General features: G+C 37.1%; 1 protein-coding gene and 1 long non-coding RNA gene across 3 annotated transcripts; one reads left to right on the forward strand and one right to left on the reverse strand.

Annotated features, from left to right (window-relative positions):
* Positions 1–143: 143 nt before the first annotated feature.
* Positions 144–1,703, reverse strand: LOC117306735. Its single transcript, XR_004520983.1, has 3 exons — positions 1,611–1,703; positions 794–895; positions 144–350 (listed from the first exon to the last, which is right to left on the reverse strand). It is a non-coding gene; the product is annotated as an uncharacterized LOC117306735 (long non-coding RNA).
* A 2,247-nt stretch (positions 1,704–3,950) lies between these two features.
* LOC117306739 (RNA-binding protein 4.1-like) lies at positions 3,951–22,451 on the forward strand. 2 transcript variants are annotated; one of them, XM_033791216.1, is made up of 10 exons: positions 3,951–4,021; positions 7,532–7,666; positions 8,175–8,295; positions 9,125–9,246; positions 9,566–9,753; positions 12,403–12,636; positions 13,488–13,604; positions 14,933–14,998; positions 19,386–19,489; positions 20,512–22,451. In XM_033791216.1, the coding sequence occupies exons 2-9, from the start codon at positions 7,544–7,546 to the stop codon at positions 19,480–19,482; spliced, it is 1,068 nt and encodes a 355-aa protein (XP_033647107.1). In that variant the 5' UTR covers positions 3,951–4,021; positions 7,532–7,543; the 3' UTR covers positions 19,483–19,489; positions 20,512–22,451. The 2 variants fall into 2 exon arrangements, with proteins under 2 accessions (XP_033647107.1, XP_033647108.1); XM_033791217.1 differs by lacking the exons at positions 19,386–19,489; positions 20,512–22,451 and adding an exon at positions 15,924–17,495.
* The last annotated feature ends 1,184 nt before the right edge of the window (positions 22,452–23,635 follow it).

Consider the following 23,635-nt stretch of genomic DNA (forward strand, 5'->3'; position numbering starts at 1 on the left):
AATCTGAATGGATTAGGGGGAAATGCATAAGGGAAATAAATGCATGAATTTGGATGCATGTTTTTGAAATGGAAGAAATTTTTACTGCAATTGGCCGGAAAATGTTATTGTTATTGTTGTTGGTTATTCAACCTTACCTTTCAGTTGTGTTTCAGTATTTACTTCTTCTTCATCCTTATTTCCATCCTCCTCATCACTAGCAACTTCCTCCTCCTCCTCATCACTAGCAACTTCCTCCTCCTCCTCATTATCACCATCTTCATCTTCATCTTCTTCATCTTCAACTTCTACATTTTCTTCTAACTGACGTCCATTTTTCTTATCTAGCGAGATCTGTGTGGAATCCTCATCTGTATATATAAAATAAATACCAGAATTACTAAGTAAACTTAATTCAATATTCACAAAATTTGCTAAGACAAAGGACAACATAGTTTTTGGAAGAGTAATCTTAGTCGCATCATATAGTTTTTGATTAATAATAAACCATAAAACCAATTTCATCAAATTCATTTGATCACATTTCAGTCCAAAGAATGAAAACAGTTTTTGTTTTGTCAGGACTTTTGTTTTCATTCATTCTTAGTTGTTTTGATTACGGCAATCAAATTAAGCAACAGTGTTTTGTTTCATTCAAAAGCTATTTTCTTGACAGAGTAGATTCAACTCAATCTCCCATCCCTCTCCCTTGCAAGAAAACCATAAATCAATCAAACAAACAAACACGAAAGAAGAAAAAAAGGGGGAAAAAAAAAAATTAAAAAAGAAAAAAACACACATCTTAAAGGCATACCCTCATCTTCAATAATGTCAGATTCAGCATCTTCCTCATCAATGTCTTCTTCATCAAACTCCTCCTCATCTTCATCTTCATCAGATACATCGTCTTCCTCATCTTAGAAAAACAAAAACAACAACAAGTAAGATTTGAAGCCATGCATGGTGGAAGTATAACTAAGAGAAGTTTGCTGTAACACCAAGTGAACATCACTTTTGAGAAGCGTTGCTTCTGAAAAAAACCGGTGGCTAACAACTCTACAACAGCAACAAGATGGATTTAAACCTTTGCATGGTGGGTGAGGTTTACAGACCTCTGTATTGGTTCTGAAAACTCTTGATTTGAAGTGGTTAGAGTTGTCAACCACCGGTTCTTTTCAGAACCAAAACTACTACTCAACAGAGATTTTCACATGGTGCTGCTGCAAAACTCACCTAAAAAGAGTTGAAAAAAATGTGCTTGTAAAATCATGTGTTTAATTAAAACTGTATACTAATTTTCATTAATTTGCAAAAAGCACAACAATTCTATGCAAAGCCAGGGCTTGAAATACCCACTGGTCCAATGATGGACAGAGTCTAGTAATTTCAGCAAGAGGTCAGTAACTGATCAAGTAATGCAGCCTCAGGTTCTTTCAAACACAGTATACAAGTCAAAAGCTTCTCCTAAATGTTCATCAAATTTTAGAAATAAATATATTTGGCCTTGTTAACATAGTCAAGAACACAAGGCATATTGTCTAGTTGGCATTGAAGGCAAGATAGCAAAGGTTTGCTGAACTATCTATTGGTCAAAGACTGCAAGAGGAGTTTACAATAAACCCGAGACTTACCAGAATATTGATTTGCTGCAGATGAACCAAGAGTAGAGAGAAGTTGTTCGTAAGCTGAAGGTTCTTGTTCTATACTGCTTTCTGAACTGTAACCTTCCTGCCATACACAAACAGCATCAGATAAGAGATAAAGAGACATATTATAAGAAATAGTATTAGCAAACTGATTACCAACCAAAAGGACCTATGGTATAAATGCGAAAAATAGTTAATGACAGGCCTTCAAGAAAGACTCTGCAAGAGACACAAAACTTAAAGAGAGTGGTGAGGGCGTTAACGTACATTTAAAACCAACAACCTTCACAAATCCACCAAAATCTGGTAGAACCAGAAAGATTTACCAGATAATCAAAATCTTATTGTACCTCATGCTGTCATCTTGGTTTCCTTTGGTGTCATAAGATTCATTTGCAGAGGCGTTCTGTTGATAGAAAGCAGTAAAGTTTGTATTGAAATAACTTTGTAGTTTACCTTTAAGGCCTTTCCAAATATTATCAAGATGGGGGGGGGCATTTTCGTTTTAAAACAACAAATATAAGTGACTACCTCTACAAAAAAGAGTAGCTTGTCGCACAACCCACTTTCCAGAACAGGGCTGTTGAGTGATGGTTTTATGCTTCTTTAAGGTCAATATTTCACATTTTCTGAAATAAAAACTTTGTTTTTGATTGATAAAGGTGAATAAAACATGTTATTTTTGGTCATCCCTTAGACATCAACAGGTGATTTTTTTTTTATTAACAGGCTGTTTCCCCAGTCTTGGTTATTTCAGATTATGACATAATCTATTTTTCAAAAGGTCATAACTTTTGAACAAAACATCAAACAAGTGTGTAAGATGTCAAAATAAAGCTTGTTCTACCTCCATGGTTGTATGCTCTTTTCAGCCATGTACACGTACGTATAAAGCCTAATAAGTAAATTTTTCCCCTGTGAGTGTGACTCATTTTCTTCTTTTATATGAACACTGATGAATGAATACGATTTTAATTTGAGAAAATTGCTGTGAAAGTGCACATGGCCATGCATGTGTTGGCCAAAATGACAAGAAGGCAAGTAAGTGTACATGTAAATATTTCTTTGCAAGATGAAAAACATAATGGGTGGAGCTACGTGACTCCTCCTAGAACTATTTCGGTTTCGTCCGCTATTGTCTCCCGTAAGGGTTAGGGTTGGAGACGATAGCGGACAAAACCGAAATAGTTCTAGGAGTAGAGCTACATCATCTGGTTATCCATTATAGATTATTGGAGTCGCTACTGGATCGACTGTCATAGTGTCAATCATCAATGAATAAGAACCTGCCGAGGTAAATTGTGAAGGAAGTCTTTGATCTAGGACAATGTCTAGGACAAGTTGGTACCTTTGGTTATTAAACATATTGGAATTAATATTAGTATAATATTAATAAAAATAAAACCAACTAACTAAATGTAAAATTTAAAAAGGGAACATATTTTTATATTTTTTGGGTGTGATCCCTGGCTACACGTACAGTTTAACGGTTGTATGGCTTCTGACTGGCACGCCCGAACAAAGATATTGACAAAATAGGGACACCGCCAACATAGGGCTAGATAGCTCAGTTGGTAGAGCGCGGCACGTTAATCCAGAGGTCGTTGGTTCAAATCCCACTCATAGTCAATTCTTTGTTCAACCCCAAAAATCATATTTTTATAAAAAATACACAAAACAATTGTTAATGTTAGCAATTAGGTTTCCCTTTTTATAATTTTAATATTCTACCACAATATAATACGCCTAGATACATGATGATCGTGTTTAATTTGCAAACAAAATTTAATAATTGTAAATGTGTCGGAAATGAACGGCTTACCCATGACTACCTGCATATATTTTTTTAGCTCCACCTGTTTTTTCTTTCGTTTACTTTTTTACTTATCGCTTGAAGATCAATCTTTCTTCTCTTTTTAACATGATGTTTCCCATGTTTTCGACGCTTGTTCCCTTTCATTTCATGTAAATTTTTTAAATGGCTGCTGTCAGCACGTCAGTTTCTTTTTAATTTCAGTTTAAAATTTGCGCACATGTGTTTTTCACGTTTTTCGGGGTTCTCGCATCACCATCAACAACTAGCGACTGAAGTACACGTTTTTTTTTTAAAACAGAGTGACACACGAACTGCACGTTTTAAACAGCTTTATTTTAGTTGCCTTCATAAGAAACAAGATAATTGATTGGGTCTTACCTAGCGACGCTGAAACATTGTCCAATCATATTTCAGCTACCGAACGAACTCATTATTTAACTGGTGCACTGACAACTCAGAGTTTTCTTACTGTGTTTATATATGTAAAGAGCACCAGTGAAAAATGCCCACGCTGAAATTGCAATTTGCGACTTTGTGATGCTGGCTGGACACTAGACTTTGATTCTGTCGGATTTTTGAGGTAAAATTACTATTTATTGCACGCTATTTACAATAATAAAAAATATTCCATAAAGTTGTTAAACTCTATGCTTTCCAAACGACTCGCAATAACCTTAGAAAATGAGTAGAAAATGAGTCGCAAATTAGCAATTCTTCAGAATATATTTCTGCATCCCTTTGCATGCGGCATCGATCATGCATTATGGCGTTTGTTTGGCATGCATTTCATTCACTGGGTTTGGGGGCGGGGAAAACGTGAGTTGGGGGGGGAGGTAGTTTTTGAAATAAACGTTTTTTAATTTGATTGGAATATAACATGAATACTATACAACATGTACATAATCACTGCTCAAGCTGGTACCCCTACCATTTACTATGGAAACATTTGGATATGTAACTTGTTAAAAAAACGGTTTTGAGTTTGACTTTTGTTAGTCAACCCTCCCTAATGTAATAATTAATATTAATAAATGACTCTCTCAGTCTCACTCACTCAGCCAGTGTTCTCCAACCTATAGAAAAGACGTGGCGTCCCGCCACGCTTTCAAGCTTTATAATGTTGCCGCCACGTTTAAATTTTTTAACTCTGTATTGTAAATTTACAACGGGAATAAGTGTAGAAATAAGGAAGACATTAATCGTTTCAGAGATTACACGTACAATCATCACAAAAAACGATGCACATAAATAACCACATGGTGCTTGTGCATTCGCCCCCACACCCCTACACGACGTCCAAAGTCCCAAGCTTACCAACTATCCGCGAAACAGGTCAACTCGTACCCAAGTCAACTCGTACCCAAAATATTGTACCCAAGTCAACTCGTACCAAAGTCAACTCGTACCCAGGTCAACTCGTACCCAAGTCAACTCGTACCGTACAACGTACGTTGTATGCCGAAACGAAGAATTTCCGTGCGGCGTGATTTGTAAGCGATAGGAAATAAAAATGATGTTCTACCATCATATGGAGCTCACTTTTATTTAAATTCCCATGTTGAAGGGTCGCCGTGAAAGGCGTTGAGCAGATCAGATGCACACTAATTCTTCGTATCGAGGAGGTATAAATATTTCGACCTCCATGTTCATATGAGACCAATTATTTTCAATGAAAAATATACTATGTATAAAATGCAACCCTTCATGTTTACCTTGGTGTTTTTCCTGTTAAAGTCTTCCCAAAAGAAAATTTCATGGTAAGAATTCATTCAATTCATTCATTTGCGTTATGTTCTGATTATCGTTTTCCGATAACAAGTACATTTTAACAAATATACTTTTCCACTTTTTCCAACCAAAACACTTTGCGTAAGTTCTTATTATCTTTTTCCGAATAAAAAACCCCAAAAAATTCATTCTAGTAAGCCTATATTAAAAAAAAGTTCTCTGATTAATTTTCCCCACCGTAGGGCCTAAGTGAAAAAAAAACTGCAACATGAAAAAAAAAACAAGAAAACAAAATCATTGCAACAATGAATAGCTATATGTATGATTAACAATATAAATAAATAAATTAAACTACAATATTTATCAGTATGAGTAAAAAAAATTGTAAACATTTATTTGGGTGCGAGTTGACTTGGGTAAGAGTTGACTCAGGTACGAGTTGACTCGGGTACAAGTTGACTTAGGTACGAGTTGACTTGGGTACGAGTTGACTTGGGTACGAGTTGACTTGGGTACGAGATGACCCGAATTCACTATCCGCATGCTGTGATTGGCACGTTGTTCATTACGCCTGCAGATTAAACAATACACAGCCTTGGAGGAATTCTAATAACATGGACAACTTTTGCCGGCAGAGGGCGTTGCGGGGCAAAGTTTATTGAACTATTTGTGAACGTGCAATGTCGACCGATCGTCGATTCACTGAGAATTTGTTGCAAACGGAGTTCAAAACATGTTAAAAACAACCGAGCCTCAAATCACGAATGCATTGAAATGGTTGTTGATCGAAAAGGTATTATTTAGGGCAGAAATTAAGAGACAAAATTATTTAAAAAACGGAATTTTCGAACTTCACTTCCGTGTTTTTTTTTCTTTATATTTTTACACAATTTGCGTGCTAGTGAAATACCTACGGATGATCCAAATTGTTGGTTGACTAGCCCGGTGTTGAGATAATAATTCATGATGTGAAATTATCAAAATTTAGCTTATTCCTCAGACGTCTTCAAATTCTTTTTAATTTTGATGTTTTGATTTCGCTAGTTTCTATGACCACAAACCAGGGTAGTGGGAGAGCACAACTAATAGTTTTGTTTTGGGGGGAATCACAATAAACAAGAAGAGTACCCTTAATATTATTGATCTTTTCACAGTTTATTTGAAAATAAACAATATATGTGGAGTAGATGTCTGTTATTACCCGAGCTGGCAAGATGTTCTCTTGATGATGACACATTTCAGCACAACCATTTTCAGGTTTTCAACGATTATACAAAAAATATTGGTTTCTTTCCAAGTTTGTGTTCAGAAAACAACTATTGTACTTACGTTCTTAAAAACTTTACCAAATATACCCTCAAAAAAGTCTAAGGAAAGGGGCCAGGATTATTCACCTTGGAATGCACCACAGAGCATCTAGGATCAACAAATTTCCAGGGGTCCTTTAGTGGGCCCCGGACCCCACGCCCCGAGGGCTTCGCGCTCGCATTGTACGTAACCCACGAATTAGCCCCACCCCCAGCACCAACCTTTAATTTTATTAGTTGGAGAACACTGCTCAGCAGATCTGCAGATCCTCAATTCTTTCTTATAGGAATTAAGAAAAGTCTCCATTTATTTGATGACCCACTTGTTCACGATTTATTGTTACGATTAAGTTGTGTCTCATTTGAGTAAACAAGACTACTGTCACAGAATATTTTAATGATTTAAAAAAGTGGCAGTCAGATACGAAAATGTTTCCCTTTCATTTTGAGTCATTAAAAAAAAAACACATGGGAAACAACATATGAAATTTTTAATTCTCAACCATGAGAATGTGTTCTTTGGTTCCTTATCCAGATCCTACTAAAAGCAGACAACAACACTTACACTTAAGGTTTTTGATGGGATTTTTAGTATTGTAGGCTTATGCCTTTTAACAACCCATATCCATTTTCATTCAAGTATTTGTCGAAGCTGTTTTTGAACTGATTGGTTGTCTTGACATTGACCACTTTGGCTGGGAGTCTATTCCAGTTACCAACAACTCGCTGTGTGAAGAAGTATTTTCTGAGATTGAGCCCTTTGTTTAGCCTTTTTTTGAATAGTTTCATGTCATGCCCTCTAGTGTTATTTGTTTGTGAGAGTGTGAAAAGCCGCCAACAAGTCCAGAGTGCCGACAACACGCCGACAACAAGTTTCAAATACCTAAGATACCTGGTTAAAAATTCTCACTTTTCTGAGAATCTGGTGCATATCATGTTAATCATAGACCTAAATGTTATTTCAACCATTTTTGTCGTACAATAAGTGACCATTTTGTCAATCCAATGAAAGTCATTTCATGTTTTAAATATCTCCTCTATTTCGTTTTTTGCAGAAAGCTGACAAAATGAATAAGAAGTTATACGTCGGTAACATTCCATTTGACTGCAATTCAGAGCAGATGCGAGGGCTCTTTGAGCAGTTTGGAAAAGTCACAGAATGTGATGTCCTCGGCAAATATGGTTTTGTGGTAAGATTTATCATTGCTTCATAAATGGCGACAATATTTGTGTGTGTTTTGTGGCGAGCTACAAATTAGAGTAAATTACCTAACTATGATGTGTGCCACAATCTACTGTGTAGAAATGTTTGTATTTGACAGAGTAGTGCTTTGCCCAACGCGCTCAACTCTTGTCTTTGCTAGGTACTATTTGAAAAAAAACATCTTTTTGGCTACCAAAGTGTTCCTTCTGCATGCATTGTGCATGTGTAGTTAATTTTTATGTGACAAAGCTGGTTGAAATTTTGGTCACAAAATTCCTCTATAGAGACCGCATCCTTTTTGTCCTCGACAATAAGTGACAAGCAGATGGAACAATTGGTACAAATCATTTATTGCTTCACCACTACCCAAAAAGGGATCAAACGTTAACTTCAAAAGGGGGACATCTGCTCTCACATCAAGAAAAAAAACAGTTCTCAGCGTGGGGACTATTTGGTGCAAAAGTTTAAATTTCCATTTTTGTTTATTTTCACAGCATATGGCAACAGACTCGGAAGCCCAGACTGCAGTGAGCAATCTGGACTCTTACAACTTCATGGGGTCTGCACTGAATGTTAAATTCTCCACAGGAAACAGCAATAAATTTGGTGGTGGTGGTAAGGAATATAGTCTAAACATTTATCTTTTATAAAGCATCCAAAGTTGTATTAAACAAAGTCTGCTGTTGTTTGTAATGGGTTTCAGTATGTCGTTTGGCTGGATTTATCTTGAATTTTGTGGAGATCCATTAGACAGTAAGTTGTTATGTCCACTTCAAATTCTCCACAAATTACTCTAATGGAAAATTATTTTGCTATTTGAAGAAGTGGAAGCATTGTTATAAATGTGACAAGATTAATCATAATGTTGCTGTGTTTGTGTTAATGGCTCAGTATCTCAAAGCATTTGGGTTATTTTTTTTGTGAGTTAAATAATAAAGCAATCCTAGTGCAAATGCAGAATGTGATGTCACAATACAGATCACCATGGCGATGGTATAGACTCATATTAAATCAAGTCTTGGTACATATGGTAATGATGAAAATCTGATCTTTTGCTACTACTACCGTCTGAGTGTAGACAATGATAATCTAAGATTTCTGAACCGCTCTTATAATGCAAGGCAGGATTGAACTTATTATTTGGTGCATTGTTAACGCTAATTGCAACTAAGTTAGTTGGTAGAAATAATTATAAGCCATGTACTAGTTGTTCATGGTGCAGGCTCTTATAAATGTTGTCTTCATTTTAAGTGAATGGTATTCAAATCAGTCTGGCCCCTTTTCTGGTTCCTTTTCCATCAATCAGCCTTTAAGATGGCTTTTCCACATAAGGAACGTGACAAAGATGTTTTGTAAGAAAGCACTTGTATTTTTCCTTATAACTGACAGACCATTATTTATAAAACAAGCCTTTTCATTTGTTTCTGCTTTATGACATTTGTAGTTAAGAGGAAGATTTACGTGGGCAACTTACCAGCAGACTGCACTGAGGAACGATTACTTGAAGAATTTGAGAAGTATGGGGACGTAGCAGAGTGTGATGTCATCAGAAACTATGGATTTATTGTAAGCCATGAACTTAGACCAATTTGTGTTGCTCAATAAAAGTTAGTAACCAACCTCAATGCCATATGTTGTGTACTGTTAACGAATGGTTCCTATTTATTTGTTTGCAGATTCTTGATCTAATGATTCCTAAAAACTCCTTTTTGCATTTTTTTTTAATACATGGTTTTATGGTTGTTGTAGAACTAAACATGTCTCATTTAAAAGTGTTGTTAATAAATAGAAAGTATTTGCTTTTGTATCCTGACAGCGGGGACACATTGGAAAATCCTTGGGAATATTTACATAATAATATATTTTATTGTTATTGACCCAACAGCACATGAAGACAGAAGATGGTGCCACAAAAGCCGTCAAACACCTTCATAATATGGACTTCTTCGGAAACAATATCACAGTTAAATTCTCCACGAGTGGAGTACACAAGGCACCTGGTGTTGGAAGTCAAGGAGAATGCTTCAAGTGTGGCAATAGAGGTCATCTATCTAGAGACTGCACTGAATGGGGGTAAGTTCTGATTATCTCATCCTGGAGGCAGTCTCCTCTGAGCTCTCTTTGCATTGGTGTCCCTTTTGGGCATCTTGGCTACACATTTTATCCTCCAAGCTCTGCCGTTGCCTTGGTGTCCCTTTTCGGCATCTTGGCTTGGCATGTTATCCTCGAAGCTCTGTCATTGCCTTAGTATCCCTTTAGGGCATCTTGATACTTGTAAGTTAAAAGTATCGTCCCCTGAAGGTGATCCTTTGGCTGCCATTTCCCAGGTTTTATCATAAACTTGGTTATTATCAGTGTTGTAGCTAGATCAATTTTAGTGGTGGGCTCCAAATCCAATTTGGTCTGCCAAGGGCAAGCGGTTCCATATAATTATTCATGTTTAGTAATTGGGCCCTCTTTGCTAAAGTGTAATCTGGGTGCAATCTGTGTCGGACAGCACAATGTATTTTGCTCAAAGTGCTGGGCAAAATTGTGAGTTCTGGGCACCACCCACTGTGGCTACACCACTGGGTATGATCCCTGGCCACTCGACAGTCTTAGTGTATGGTAATGATGAAAATCTTATCTTTTGCTACTACTACCGTCTGAGTGTAGACAATGATAATCCAAGATTTCTGAACCGCGCTTTAGTTCAATGCAGGATTGAATTTACTTCTTATGTTGTCTTCATTTCCAGTGAATGGTTTTCAAATCAGTATTTCCCTTTTGCACCAGGTTGTATTTCGATGTTTGTGCAATTACGCTATTATTAAACTCAGCTAAACTAAACAGGACAAAGACCTGTATGAAAGCACTTCCATTTTTCATTTCAATGGTTGTAGCACCATGTTACAAGACCAGCCTTTCATGACCCTTTCCTTTTCTCTGTCCTTTCATGACCCTTTCCTTTTCTCTGTCCTTTCTCGACCCTTTTCTCTGTCCTTTCATGACCCTTTCCTTTTCTCTGTCCTTTCATGACCCTTTTCTCTGTCCTTTCATGACCCTTTTCTCTGTCTTTTCATGACCCTTTCCTTTTCTCTGTCCTTTCATGACCCTTTCCTTTTCTCTGTCCTTTCATGACCCTTTTCTCTGTCTTTTCATGACCCTTTCCTTTTCTCTGTCTTTTCATGACCCTTTCCTTTTCTCTGTCTTTTCATGACCCTTTCCTTTTCTCTGTCTTTTCATGACCCTTTCCTTTTCTCTGTCCTTTCATGACCCTTTCCTTTTCTCTGTCCTTTCATGACCCTTTCCTTTTCTCTGTCCTTTCATGACCCTTTCCTTTTCTCTGTCCTTTCATGACCCTTTCCTTTTCTCTGTCCTTTCATGACCCTTTCCTTTTCTCTGTCCTTTCATGACCCTTTTCTCTGTCTTTTCATGACCCTTTCCTTTTCTCTGTCCTTTCATGACCCTTTCCTTTTCTCTGTCCTTTCATGACCCTTTCCTTTTCTCTGTCCTTTCATGACCCTTTTCTCTGTCTTTTCATGACCCTTTCCTTTTCTCTGTCTTTTCATGACCCTTTCCTTTTCTCTGTCCTTTCATGACCCTTTCCTTTTCTCTGTCCTTTCATGACCCTTTTCTCTGTCCTTTCATGACCCTTTTCTCTGTCCTTTCATGACCCTTTTCTCTGTCCTTTATGACATTTGTAGTTATGAGGAAGATTAACTTGGCCATTTTGCCAACAGAATCAACATAAGGCTAAATAAATAGCTCATTTGGTAGGAGCCCTGGCATGTTATATTAATTCGGAGGTTGTTGGCTCTAATCTTGCTTCAGTAAATTTTTCTTTGTTCAACCTTAAAATAATAATCAAAAGATTTAAAGTATTTAAGTATTGTTTGAAGCTTTCCATGGTGTGGAGAAATAAGAAGAAACTATAAACAAATAGTAAAGTTGCGGGTACAACCATGTGTGAATCTCTTAGGGTGAGTGTTGGCTCTGAAAAGAGCCAGTTTGGTCTCTTACCAAACCGGAGACCAAACTGACTCTTTTACACATGGTTGTACCCGCAAGTTTACTATTTATTTATAGGTTCTTCTTACTAAAGAGAATGTGCACCATTACAAGAACCAAGTATCATTTACACTACATGAAATGTGCCTCCTGAAGCATTCCAAGATTGTTAAAGTCACCTGGAAGTGGTATTTTGTCAAAATAAAGCTTTTGTCACTACTTTATGTGTTTTGATGAGTGGAATGTGAATAAACAGTTAACTAAGTTTTAAAAAAATTAGTTCTTATCTTATTTACAAATTTAAGAGTAGGCCCCGACCCGAGAGGGCGCTGTTCGTGACGTCAATCGAGGCGCGATATTTGAAGAGAAAATGCTGCACAGCGCTGAAAAAGACGTCGTACCGGACCACTAGGCACTATTGCTCTTGTGAGTCTGACCAGCCATGGAGACTGACCCAATCTTTAGTTGTTTTGCTGCATCCAGCAGCAATACACTTGGTCGGCATTGCCTGAAAAATGCAAGAAAAAACTTTTTTCGAAACGTACAAACTCACGACTTGGACTTTGATGTACTTTGCAAAAATTGTTTTTATTGATACTAAACATATACTCTTATGTTTGAAAAAATAAAAATTATATTTTCAGGTGAACTTAATTGTTCCTGTGGACATAAAGTGGCACCTTAATCTTTCCACAATGCAACTTACTGTTGAAATCGTTTGCTTGATTGTAGACCCGGTGAGCGATCAAGAAGTCGAGGTGGTCCACGTGGTGGTATGGGTCGTGGTGGCTCAAGTCGTGGAAACGGTGCCTACCCATCACCAAGGCAATCTTCAGGGAGATACAATGGTTATGGAGGAGCTGACTCTTATGACCCCTACTATGACTACCCAGCCCCGCCCCCAAGGAGGCCTCCACCAAGTGATGAATATTACAGCAGACGCTATGCAGATGACTACTACAGCAGGTAGGCTACAATGTTTACTTTGGTTTCTAGTTCCTTATTGGGTAATTTATAAACTACAGGTATGCTTCAATGTTTTCTTTGGTTCCTAGTTCATTATTGGGTAATTTATGAAGTGTGTATGAGGCTTTGCACTTGAATACTACAGGTATGCTACAATGCTCAGTATGGTTCCTAGTTCCTTATGTTTTAGCTTGATGCATATGCAAAGGAGCTGAGATGGTTTTAAGAATGAAAAAGCTATCCAGGGGTAATGATAGGATTTGAGGCATTGCATGGTGAGGTATCAATGTATATTTGGTTTGCGGTAACACCATGTGTGTATCTACTTGCAAGGTAGAGTTGTTCTTAGGGAACTGTCTTGCTTTATTCTACTGCCGTGGAGTAGATAATCGGAGGTTCGGGAGACTTCTCAGTTCTGAAAAGAACTGTCCTGCTTTTTAACTATTACCAGGGCGGATGGTATAGAAATTAGACTGGACTACTACTTTAGCTTATAGGATTTTAATTAACTGTACTGCCGCGGAGTAAGTTCTGAAATTGGTCTCAACGTTTCGACTAGCTTGCTCTAGTCATCGTCAGGAGAACAACTCTACCTGACAAGTAGATACACACATAGGAAATAACTATTATTGTGATTATTTGCAAAAGTACAATCATTTTATATCTCTTCACTTTATGGTCGTGATGAAACTGTTATCATTGCTACTACTACCGTCTGAATGCAAATGATTAGCCAAAGTTTCTGAACCATTTCTTTCTTGAAGATGAAGTGAAACTCCAACCTTTATTCACATTTAATTAGATTTCACTGCGTTTCTTTTTAATGCTATGAATGATTTTAATTTATTAAGGAGGCCAGCACCCCGTGACTATCCACCAAGAGAGAGAGAATATCCCAGAGAGTACGCCCTACGAGCCAGGAGTAGGAGTCCACCACCCTCTTATAGGCGTCGTCTGTCACCAGGAAGGTTTGTTTCATTCTTGTTCACTCTACCCCCTCTCTCTCTCTTTCTCTGTTTCTCTGATGATAATAAATAATAATAATAGTAATAAAGACATGTAATTAGCACATAACCACCCTGCTGGGTGTACAAGGCACAGTAAAACCAAAACAAATGAAAGAAAAACAGACACAACAAATAAGTCCTTGAAAACCTGTGACATAAGTTAATTTTGAGAAAAGATTTTCAATTTTTGTGATATAAAGACAAGATCAAAGATTAAGTGGTAAAGTTCAAAATGCATGGCGCAGCTGAAGAAAAAGACCTGTCACACCAGGAGTGATGTCGTAATACAGATCACTTTGGTGACAGGACAGACTTTGTATGGTAATGATGAAAATCTGATCTTTTGCTACTACTACCGTCTGAGTGTAGACAATGATAATCTAAGATTTCTGAACCGTTTTTTTGTAAATACATGACAGGGTTGATATGACTATTTAGTGCATTGTTAACTTTGCTTGGTGGTAGCGGGTGCAAAATGTGTATGAGCCATTTACTGGGCAGAGTTCTTATTAAGAAGTGGTAATAGGAAGATGCTTTTACTGGGCAGAGTTCTTATGGTAAGAAGTGGTAATAGGAAGATGCTTTTACTGGGCAGAGTTCTTATTAAGAAGTGGTAATAGGAAGATGCTTTTACTGGGCAGAGTTCTTATGGTAAGAAGTGGTAATAGGAAGATTTTTTTTTTTTTCTGCTAGAGGGCGCTGTTCGTTTGTGAATGAGATCTTATGGGCGGATTGATATTAGTTTTAGACAGTGTCACTCGGTTTATTCATAAAAATGACCGGATCTAATTTAAAGATGGCGATTTGCTTTTTCTTTTGATCGTGATTGACTCTACGTGAAGGAAAACTTTTGTAATCTTAGAACAAAATACGTCGGAAATGTCATTGTTTTAACTCTTCACGTAGGTGAGCATAGTTAAATACTTAATTTATGGTGTTTTATGCTGCCTTAATAGAAGTTTCATAAGGATTCAGACAAAACATTCATATCAGTTGTCGCCCGACGTCCGCGGATATTCGGATATTAAAGAATATCCGGTTACTTGGTTGTAATTACAGAACTATCCGGTTTATAAATAGGTATTTGCGCCCTATGCGGATATCCGGTTAAGAAAAAAAAGGCATTCGCGGTTACGGATAGGAAAACCTATTCGCCATTAACCGGATATTCGAATAATTCGCCCAGGCCTATCCATAATGTCTGCATCCATCAATCTGTTAAAGGTACTTGAATTATAACAATTAGTGATAATTTCATGGTACATGTAATTGATCATTTATCTCTATAGCGAATATGACCGTTACTACGAGCGTCTACCCCCAAGGGATCCCTACTACGATATGCCTCCAAGACGGTAAGATTCTTACAGAATAAGTCAAGTTGGCTCAAAGGTTACAGGTGGTGAGTGCTGAGAAGTATCACTGTCATCATTTTATTGTACTGGAAGCTCGAACCCCACAAGATAGTTTAAATGAATGTAATCTTGCAAAAAATTTTTAATGGCCTGACGTTTGGACCCTAGCAGAGTCTTTCTCAAAGGCTAAATGTAATCTTATCTACTTGAACCAATGAAAAGTTTAAATTCTTTCATCTCACTTCATCGTAACACTTTGAAATATAAAAGACTTAATACTTATGGATACACAAGAATAAATCTTTGACGAGTCATTGACGGGATTTGCTCGATTTGATCTATGAATGGTGATGATGAAAATCTGATCTTTTGCTACTACTACCGTCTGAGTGTAGACAATGATAATCTAAGATTTCTGAACCACGCTTAATCGGAAGGTGAGCTCAAATGGATCCTTGAACATGCCTTGTTCGATCAATCCATTCCAGTCTTCATTTGAGCTTAGCCATGAGTGTGCAATACCAAGAGTCCGGCCCTGTCTTTGCGATTTGCGGCCTGTTTGACAAAGAAGAAAGTAAAACATCCTAAAGAATATATCGTTGCCTTAGCGCAAAAAAAGTATCTGTATCTCGACTTAACAACACTATTGTATTTAGTTCAAGATTGGCTCCGTGCCCAAAACAAAGCCATAGGATTTGTATGTTCAGTTGAATAAGCGATGCCCAGTTTCAAAAGTGCTTGTTGCGTAATGATTGTTGTGGAGATTCATTTTTGCCCTGACATGACAATATGTTCCTGTTTGTGAAACCGCTTTTTGAAGGTTTGTGTGCAAAAAAAAAGTACCAACATTATTTATTGTGTAAACCTAACGATGTGAAATTAACTTTGTATTTTTCTTTTTCCTTGATCGCGTTCCCGTTCACAGCTCCTTGTCGTCGGCCGCTTCACCAGCTCCCCCGGCACGTCGGCTCCCTCCGGCGGGTTATTAAGAACATCACGTCGTTCTCAACGTTGTTGCCGTGTCCAGAATTATACCTTATTGCTGTCGTCGACCGCGATTTGGATTGTAACAACCGATAGTGTTGCACTGAGAACATTTTTTAAATCGTTTACATTGTGCTGTAGAAATCTTCTATGTGTTGATTTTTTTCCGTTGTTGTGGACCGCTTTGTAAGGTTTTGTTATGAACTCGAGCATTCTGCCGCATTCCAAATAGAGTCGGTAAATTGTTGAGCATTTGTAAAATACCATGGAACGATAACTTCAAGAAACACTGAAAGAAAAATGCTGTCAAAAATAACGCTTTCAGCTCTCGTATGAATGAACGGAATACAGAAAAAGTTATTACATCTAGGAAAAGTAGTTCCAACATTTCTCTATTTGCAGATAGTAATTAACGAAGCATGATGGTGCACCATGTCTTTGAAGGTGTTAATCGTAGAAAAGCATGTCGTCTTGTAAATAATGAGCTTTCCACGTTTAGACAACAATGTACTCGAAACTTAATAAACATCTATGTGTAGGTATTTTTAATGTAGGGTTGATTTCTTGATACATAAATAGAAAATGAAAACAAATGTAGTTTTCCACTGTGAAGCAACTATTTGCATCATCTGGAAGCCAAACCATCTTCAACATGCACAGTTGCCCACTTTCTACTTCTTGCTCCAATTTCAACAATTTAGTACAGTGCCTGTTTTTTTACCATGAGGAGTAATTTCACTGAAGTGGAATATAGCTGTGAAAATTATTGTCATCTGTTTGATTTCTTTGACTTGTTGAAATCTGCCGAGCATTCAGAAAACATTGCTGAACCATCAAATTGCCCATAAGCCAGACAAATCATGTTAAGGAGCAATTTCTTTTCATTTCACAGAATATTAGTTGTTTGCTTGACCAAGGTTTGAGAAGTTTGTAACTTGTTAAAGTTTCATCGATTGTAAACAGTTCGTGTTAGCTGTCCTCTGTATTGCAACTAGATTTTGCTTTTTAAAGTTTTTTTTATTGACAAAAGTGCAGTCTCGGGGTACTTGTACATAACAAAAAAGTAAATATCTTCTTAATTCATTTAGAGCATGCAGACCTAATGTATGCTATCCGTTTGGGTATATATTTTGATGAACACTTGAAACCAATTGCAATCTAGGAGAATTCCTTTAAGTTCTACGATGCAACAATCATTACCAGCAGCAATTTGTGTAGTATTAATATTGGCGATATTCAGAAAACCACTCTTTGCGATTGTATTGTTTAAGTAAAAGGATGCGCAACACAATTGCTTTGTAATGTTAGATTTTATTATGCAACACCAGCTCTTTGAGAAAATCTTTCCTTTCCGTGTTTTTTTTATAACCCGTAAGTTTTGTTAGTCGAGTATGAAAAGTCGTTGAATTATCCTATTTGTTAATCAAGCACAGTAAAAAATAAGGCTTTCTTGTGATGGAAAATAAATGGTAGCTTTTGCTGTTGATTAAAAAGACCTCAGACGTCTGGCAAATTGTTGAATTAATTGTAGTAGCAATATGACCCAAGAGCTTGGCATTCCTAGCTTATTAGAGAGAAATTGATATGAAATTGTAAATTTAGTTTTTAAAAGAAGATTTGCTCTGGTATTTAAACATCAGAGCAAATCACCCACTTAACGACCACCTACCAACATCCAATTTGATACAGTTGATGTGCAGAACAGTATGGCTTGCTTATCCTTCTCTCACACTGGCGAATATGCTAGCGAATATATGGTTACAAAACGAAAAATATTTGACAATCACAAACAAATTTGAAATGTTCACATGTCATTCTCCACATCCTTACCAAGATCAGTCAATTTAGGAGGCGCTTTCTACTTTCCAGCGAATGTTGCAAAGATGGTCATTCTTCGTTGATTTTCGTAAGCATTGGTAAGCCATTGGTAATATTAGTAAAGCGTGCGTAAGCGTTGGCAATGTTCGTAAAGACATTGGCAAGCGTTGGTAAGCATTCGTAATATATTCGTAATATATTGATAAAGAGAGGGCCGACCAAGGATGACAGAGTTGTGAGACCGAGATGAAAATATTCACTATCCAATCACAATTCTTTTGTGAATTCACCGCGGAATTCAAATATTCATATTTGCAAGAACATTCGCCACAGTGTGAGAGCAGCATTAAGGATGCATGTGCCACGACCAGACTGGGATTCAGTCCCATGTCTAAGACGCTCTAGGCGGGTGTACGAGGTTGCTCGGTCACAACACTCGGGATAATAACTCGCAGAATGTGCTCGTGGAATCGATGCTGGAATTGTTGACGGACGGCCGGTCTACAGACAAGAGGATACGAGTCGATGCGAGCTGACATTAATACGATAACTCACCGTACAGCGTATTGATGCTCGGATATAGCATACGGTTATAAAAAGAGCCTCCATCGGAAGGTAACGTGTTCGATACTAACGCTTTCACTGGTTTGTTCTTGAGCGTGAGTTTTAGCTTCTTCGATATTCAATCAGCTTTTAAATTTTTTTCACTATTCAGTACAACAAAGGGATATTTTTGTACATTTGGTTGCCCGTGATTATTTGTGTTCTGTGCCGCACTGTGATTACCATCAACCCTGCAGTTCCCAGCATCTTCAACAAAATTGTCGGCAGCTTTTTCCCCCGTTACTTTTTATTCATATTTGATTGAAGAAAAAAAGTGCCTCAATGTCTAGATATCTGCGAAACCTTTAAATTTAATTGCCAAGATTTGTTCTTGTAACCATATATTCGCTAGCATATTCGCCAGTGTGAAAGTTCAAATTTCCAAAATGTTATTTTTGTTGCACAATTGTTTCTAATTTTCGACGTAATAAACTCACATATGGTTCATTTGAAGCCGACCTCATTAATTCAAGCATCAATCTAAAAGCTTACTGACCATAAAGTTCATACCATTACCATTCCTTTTTATAGAGAAATATTGCTATCTGAAACATAGCAACATTTCCTATTTGCCTATTACAGTTCGGTTGTGTGGTTTGTTTATTAAAATATGGGACAGCTTTGAACATGAATTTATTCTCTGAAAAACCACTGATATTTCGCTCTTTAAAGTCTAGTAGCACAGCCATTACATTATTCCTGCAGGAAAATGTGTTTTAATCCTCTCTAAATCTATACTTAATGTTCACATCCTAACAAGAAATGACAAAAATCGCATTTTACATCATTGTAAACAAAAAACATTCTCAAAATTACTATTTTGTGAAAAATATCCATGACATATTATCATCAGTTATGCACTTTTGTTCCCCATTGTAGAAAAAGTCTTACCTTCTTATCTTCCCTGTAGAAACACCAGAAAAAGTAAGAGAATTATGTTCCAGACTTTGTATAACATCTACCTATGTTTGTGTTAATCCAGTGAAAGGGAGGGAGTAGCCCGACTGCCGTCATATACTAATGGAAAACCAAAACAAGAGTACTCGGGGGACTTTACTGAAGATGTTGTTACCTTCTAATGAAATGGTAAGGTTTGACTTAGTCAGTTTCGAATCAATGCTTAGATTGGCTAACATTTTGCTTTAGTGAAGCTAGAGTTACACTTCATGCAAAAGCATGAAAAGCAAGATGACATACTTTTGGGCATGTCATTAGTTTGACACTCTTTTGCGCATATCATTAGTTTGTGTTTAGACAGTGACGTAGACCATGTCATGAGAAGGCACTTGCACAATGTTATACACGTCTCTCTCTGAAAATACAGAATGAAATTATTATTATTGAGATGAATGTCTACTTACCAATGGAGAAGTTGATCAATGATTTAGGATCGTTTACAATCAAGGCAAGGAGTGAACAGAATACTTTTTTATATAATTTTTGATATGCCTGTTCCTTCTTGAAACAGTGTTGATCTGTTGTTTTAAGTTAACAATTTAGACACTCTGTTTTTACAATTAACAGTTAATTGCCACAGCATTTACAGAAAGTAACTCTGGGGTGAGTTAAGAGTTCAAAGTTACTTTAATACTTCTTAAACAATTAATTTGAGTTTTAAAGGGTGTCTGTACTTTTTGTAGGACAAAAAACACAATGCTCACAGATTTACACTAAACTTACACAGTTTGAAGATAATGATAGTAGAAAGCTTCCCTGAAAATATTACATGCTGAGGTGCTGTAGTTTTGGGGAAATGAGTAAAAAAATGTCATGAAAATAATTTTGATCTCATGAGACCAAAATTATTTTAAGCATTAACAAACGAATTTTCATGACATTGTTTTACCCTTTTCTCAAACACTACAGCACCTCAGTAAGTAAGATTTGAAGGGAAGCTTTCCACTATCATTATCTTCAAACCCTGTAAGTTTAATGTAAATCTGTGGACATTTTGAAAAAGTACCCAAATTCTTTAAAAGGTAAACTAAAAAATACAAAAACTTGGATCTTGTTTGTTAAATCCTTTTTGCACAGTTTTTTCAGCGTACGTCTTATCTGGTGCATACTCCTTTTTAAACAAACTTTGTTTTGTTTTTATTTCATTTCAGAGTTGTTTGAAGTCTGAAACCTTCTTCATCGCTCCTCAAATGATTGTATTGTTGGCAATAAAGCAGAAGATGGATCAAAACAATGCTGCATTTTAAACAGATTTTGTAAATAATTTTGTCTTGAAAACCCCACCGTGATGTTCATGGCCGTGAACCCTGCTGATCCATTGTTCACATTCACTTTGTCCCATCTGCTATCTCTGTTGTGGGCTGTGTAAACACTTACCTGGTTAAAGAGTTATCTCTGATAAAGATGTTGAGAAAACTCAAGGCCTTTATTTTATCAGCTGCAAATAATTCATTCCAATTTCACCAAATCAAGATAAGTAATTTTTAAAAAGTGCATTTTTTACGTGACCTGTTATGAATGTTGTTGGATAAACCAACCAGGCATGACCAATGGCCAGTTAGTAACCTGGTCATGAGGTGTCATAGACCAACAAAACAACCTTTGTGTGTTCTTTAGGAAATAAAGGCTTTGCATTTCTCGGGTTTGCTGGTATTCACAGGTCAGCAAGTATTTTCACTGGTTAGCTGGTATTCACAGGTCAGCAAGTATTTTCACTGGTCAGCTGGTATTCACAGGTCAGCAAGTATTTTCACTGGTTAGCTGGTATTCACAGGTCAGCAAGTATTTTCACTGGTTAGCTGGTATTCACAGGTCAGCAAGTATTTTCACTGGTTAGCAAGTATTTTCACTGGTCAGCTGGTATTCACAGGTCAGCAAGTATTTTCACTGGTCAGCTGGTATTCACAGGTCAGCAAGTATTTTCACTGGTCAGCTGGTATTCACAGGTCAGCAAGTATTTTCACTGGTCAGCTGATACTTTCACTTGTTATTTTCTAAAGATGTATCTGCAATGATTCTTTCACGATTCTTTCAAATCTGAAGATAAAAGCAATGTGCAGGAACAAACAAACTTTTGCCAAATTGTATAGAACAACTTTCAAAGTTATACTAAAATGCAAAAATGTGTACTGTTTTTGGCATGTGGGTTTTGATTTTTTTAAAGTTTTAACTGTAGCGTTTTTGGAACAGTTTGAACTATGTGCTTATTATTTTAGATATCACAATGACCAAATATTAGTGTACTTTTGAGGTTGCATGGTACCATTTTATATGAGGGACAAATTCTCAACAAGTAGCTCCCTTTTGTGAGTGATATTTTGTATGTACATACCGTTTGTTAGATTATAGGAAATGCAGAAGGAGTACATGTAGTATGTTTTAGTTCAAGAGCATAGATTAGGAAATGAGCCTGGAGAGTTGCAAGGCATCACTAACCAGTTAAATTCAGGATTTATAATCCATTGTTCATCTCCCGTGCAGGAATGGATTGTTTTCAGTAAAAAAGTAACTGTTTTTTCCTAATCATGATCAATTTCTTGTGTCTTTGGACACCCCTAGAAAGACTTTTCTCATTAGCTTTTCAAGCTTTTTGGATGGCTCATATTGTTGTTTGTGTTCGTGAATCTGTTCAATCATACCATTGGGAACCTGTTATGTTGGCGTTCATTGATGCACAGTCAAAAAGGCATCCCAGAGAGAGTTACAAGTCCTCGTAACAATGCAGTAAAATCAATCTGTACATAAATCATGACTGGTATGTGAAAGCATGGAGGAAGGAAGAGAAGGAGCTCGAACGAATGGACTTCAAAAGTCGAACCCGCGGTACCGCATCGTTTAACGACACCTCGTAATCACCCACATACCTTACACAAACAATGGTCGACCTGGCGTGTGTGAATTTGCGCGTGCGCACTTGGTTCTTCGCTAAACTATGATGTCGTATGGATACAACAGAGGAAAAACTACTGTTTTGAGACGCGATAACATTTTTGGACGCTACTGTACACCTTAACAGAATTGAATACCAACCACCCTCGTGTGCCTGTACCCAAATTTTGATCCACCGCTATTGACCGGAAAGTCACAAAAAATGTGAAAATATGCCATGATGTTTCAGCGAAACACCACAAACGGTAATTAAAACGTGTATATTCACAATTCTTGTCTCCAATGATTCAACTTTACACGAAGGCAACGGTGCAGAGCGGCGGTACCGCACGTTCTGTACAAAGAGATCTAATCCTGCTTGTTAATTGGCCGTCCAGCTGGAGGTCTCCTATCTTTTTCCACTGGTCAGACCGGGGCATTGTCAGGGTATTCTTTTGTTACTCTGCGGTTTTGCTGGTCGTTCGAACTCCTTCTCTTCCTTCCTCCATGGTGAAAGTAACAGGTGTTATATAAGAAGCATTAAGAACAAATCCATCCAAAGAATTCATCTGTTCATTGTTTGCAATGCATTTTGACTTGAGCCACTGAACCAATACTGTTGTTTTCACACTATTCAGCCCTCTGAATCGAAGTGGCTAAAGAAATGAAAGTGAACAGCCATTTTGGCTCTATAACAATTGCAGCTATCCCATTGGTTTAGTTTGTCAATCAATGATGTTTGTTATTTGGAATTGAAATAATTTTTTTATTGATAACAAAGAGGGCGCATACAGTAAACAGAGGATGAGCAATTCCAGCACACCCTTTATATCTGCACTCATAGAAATTAAATCCTGGGAACGCATCAGTAGCTGTGCAAGCATGCAACAATATCCTGGTTGTATTTCTAATTTATGTTGTTGAGTTTTAGCTACTCTGGTCTCTGTCTCATTCTGAGGCTGAAGCCAGCCTCGTTTTCACTAAAATGTTTTCATGTAAATAATATGTGTCATAAGTTTGTGTAAAAATGTACAAAGTCTTTATTGTTAGTGTTTACATAATACAAGTAACATCATTGTGTTGGGGGTTTTGTTTTTAGTTTTTGTACCCAACCTTCCTTGAGTAAAATATTAAGATCTTTGTCACTCTTTAACAAAAACAAAACTCAACACCCAATGTGTTATTACGCTGGTATGCCTGATCCCATGTAAAGCATTATCAGTTTACTAGTGCAGTCCTCAGTCCAACACCATTCAGAAACTCAACACCCAAACTGTTGGACTCTGATTATGGTAGTAAACCTGATCACATGTAAAGCATAATCAGTTTACTAGTGCAGTCCTCAGTCCAACGCGATTCAGTAACTCAACACCCAAACTGTTGGACTCTGATTAGAAGTTCTTGCCT

Source organism: Asterias rubens, unplaced genomic scaffold (genome assembly GCF_902459465.1).
Source record: "Asterias rubens unplaced genomic scaffold, eAstRub1.3, whole genome shotgun sequence".
Lineage (NCBI taxonomy): Eukaryota > Metazoa > Echinodermata > Asteroidea > Forcipulatida > Asteriidae > Asterias > Asterias rubens.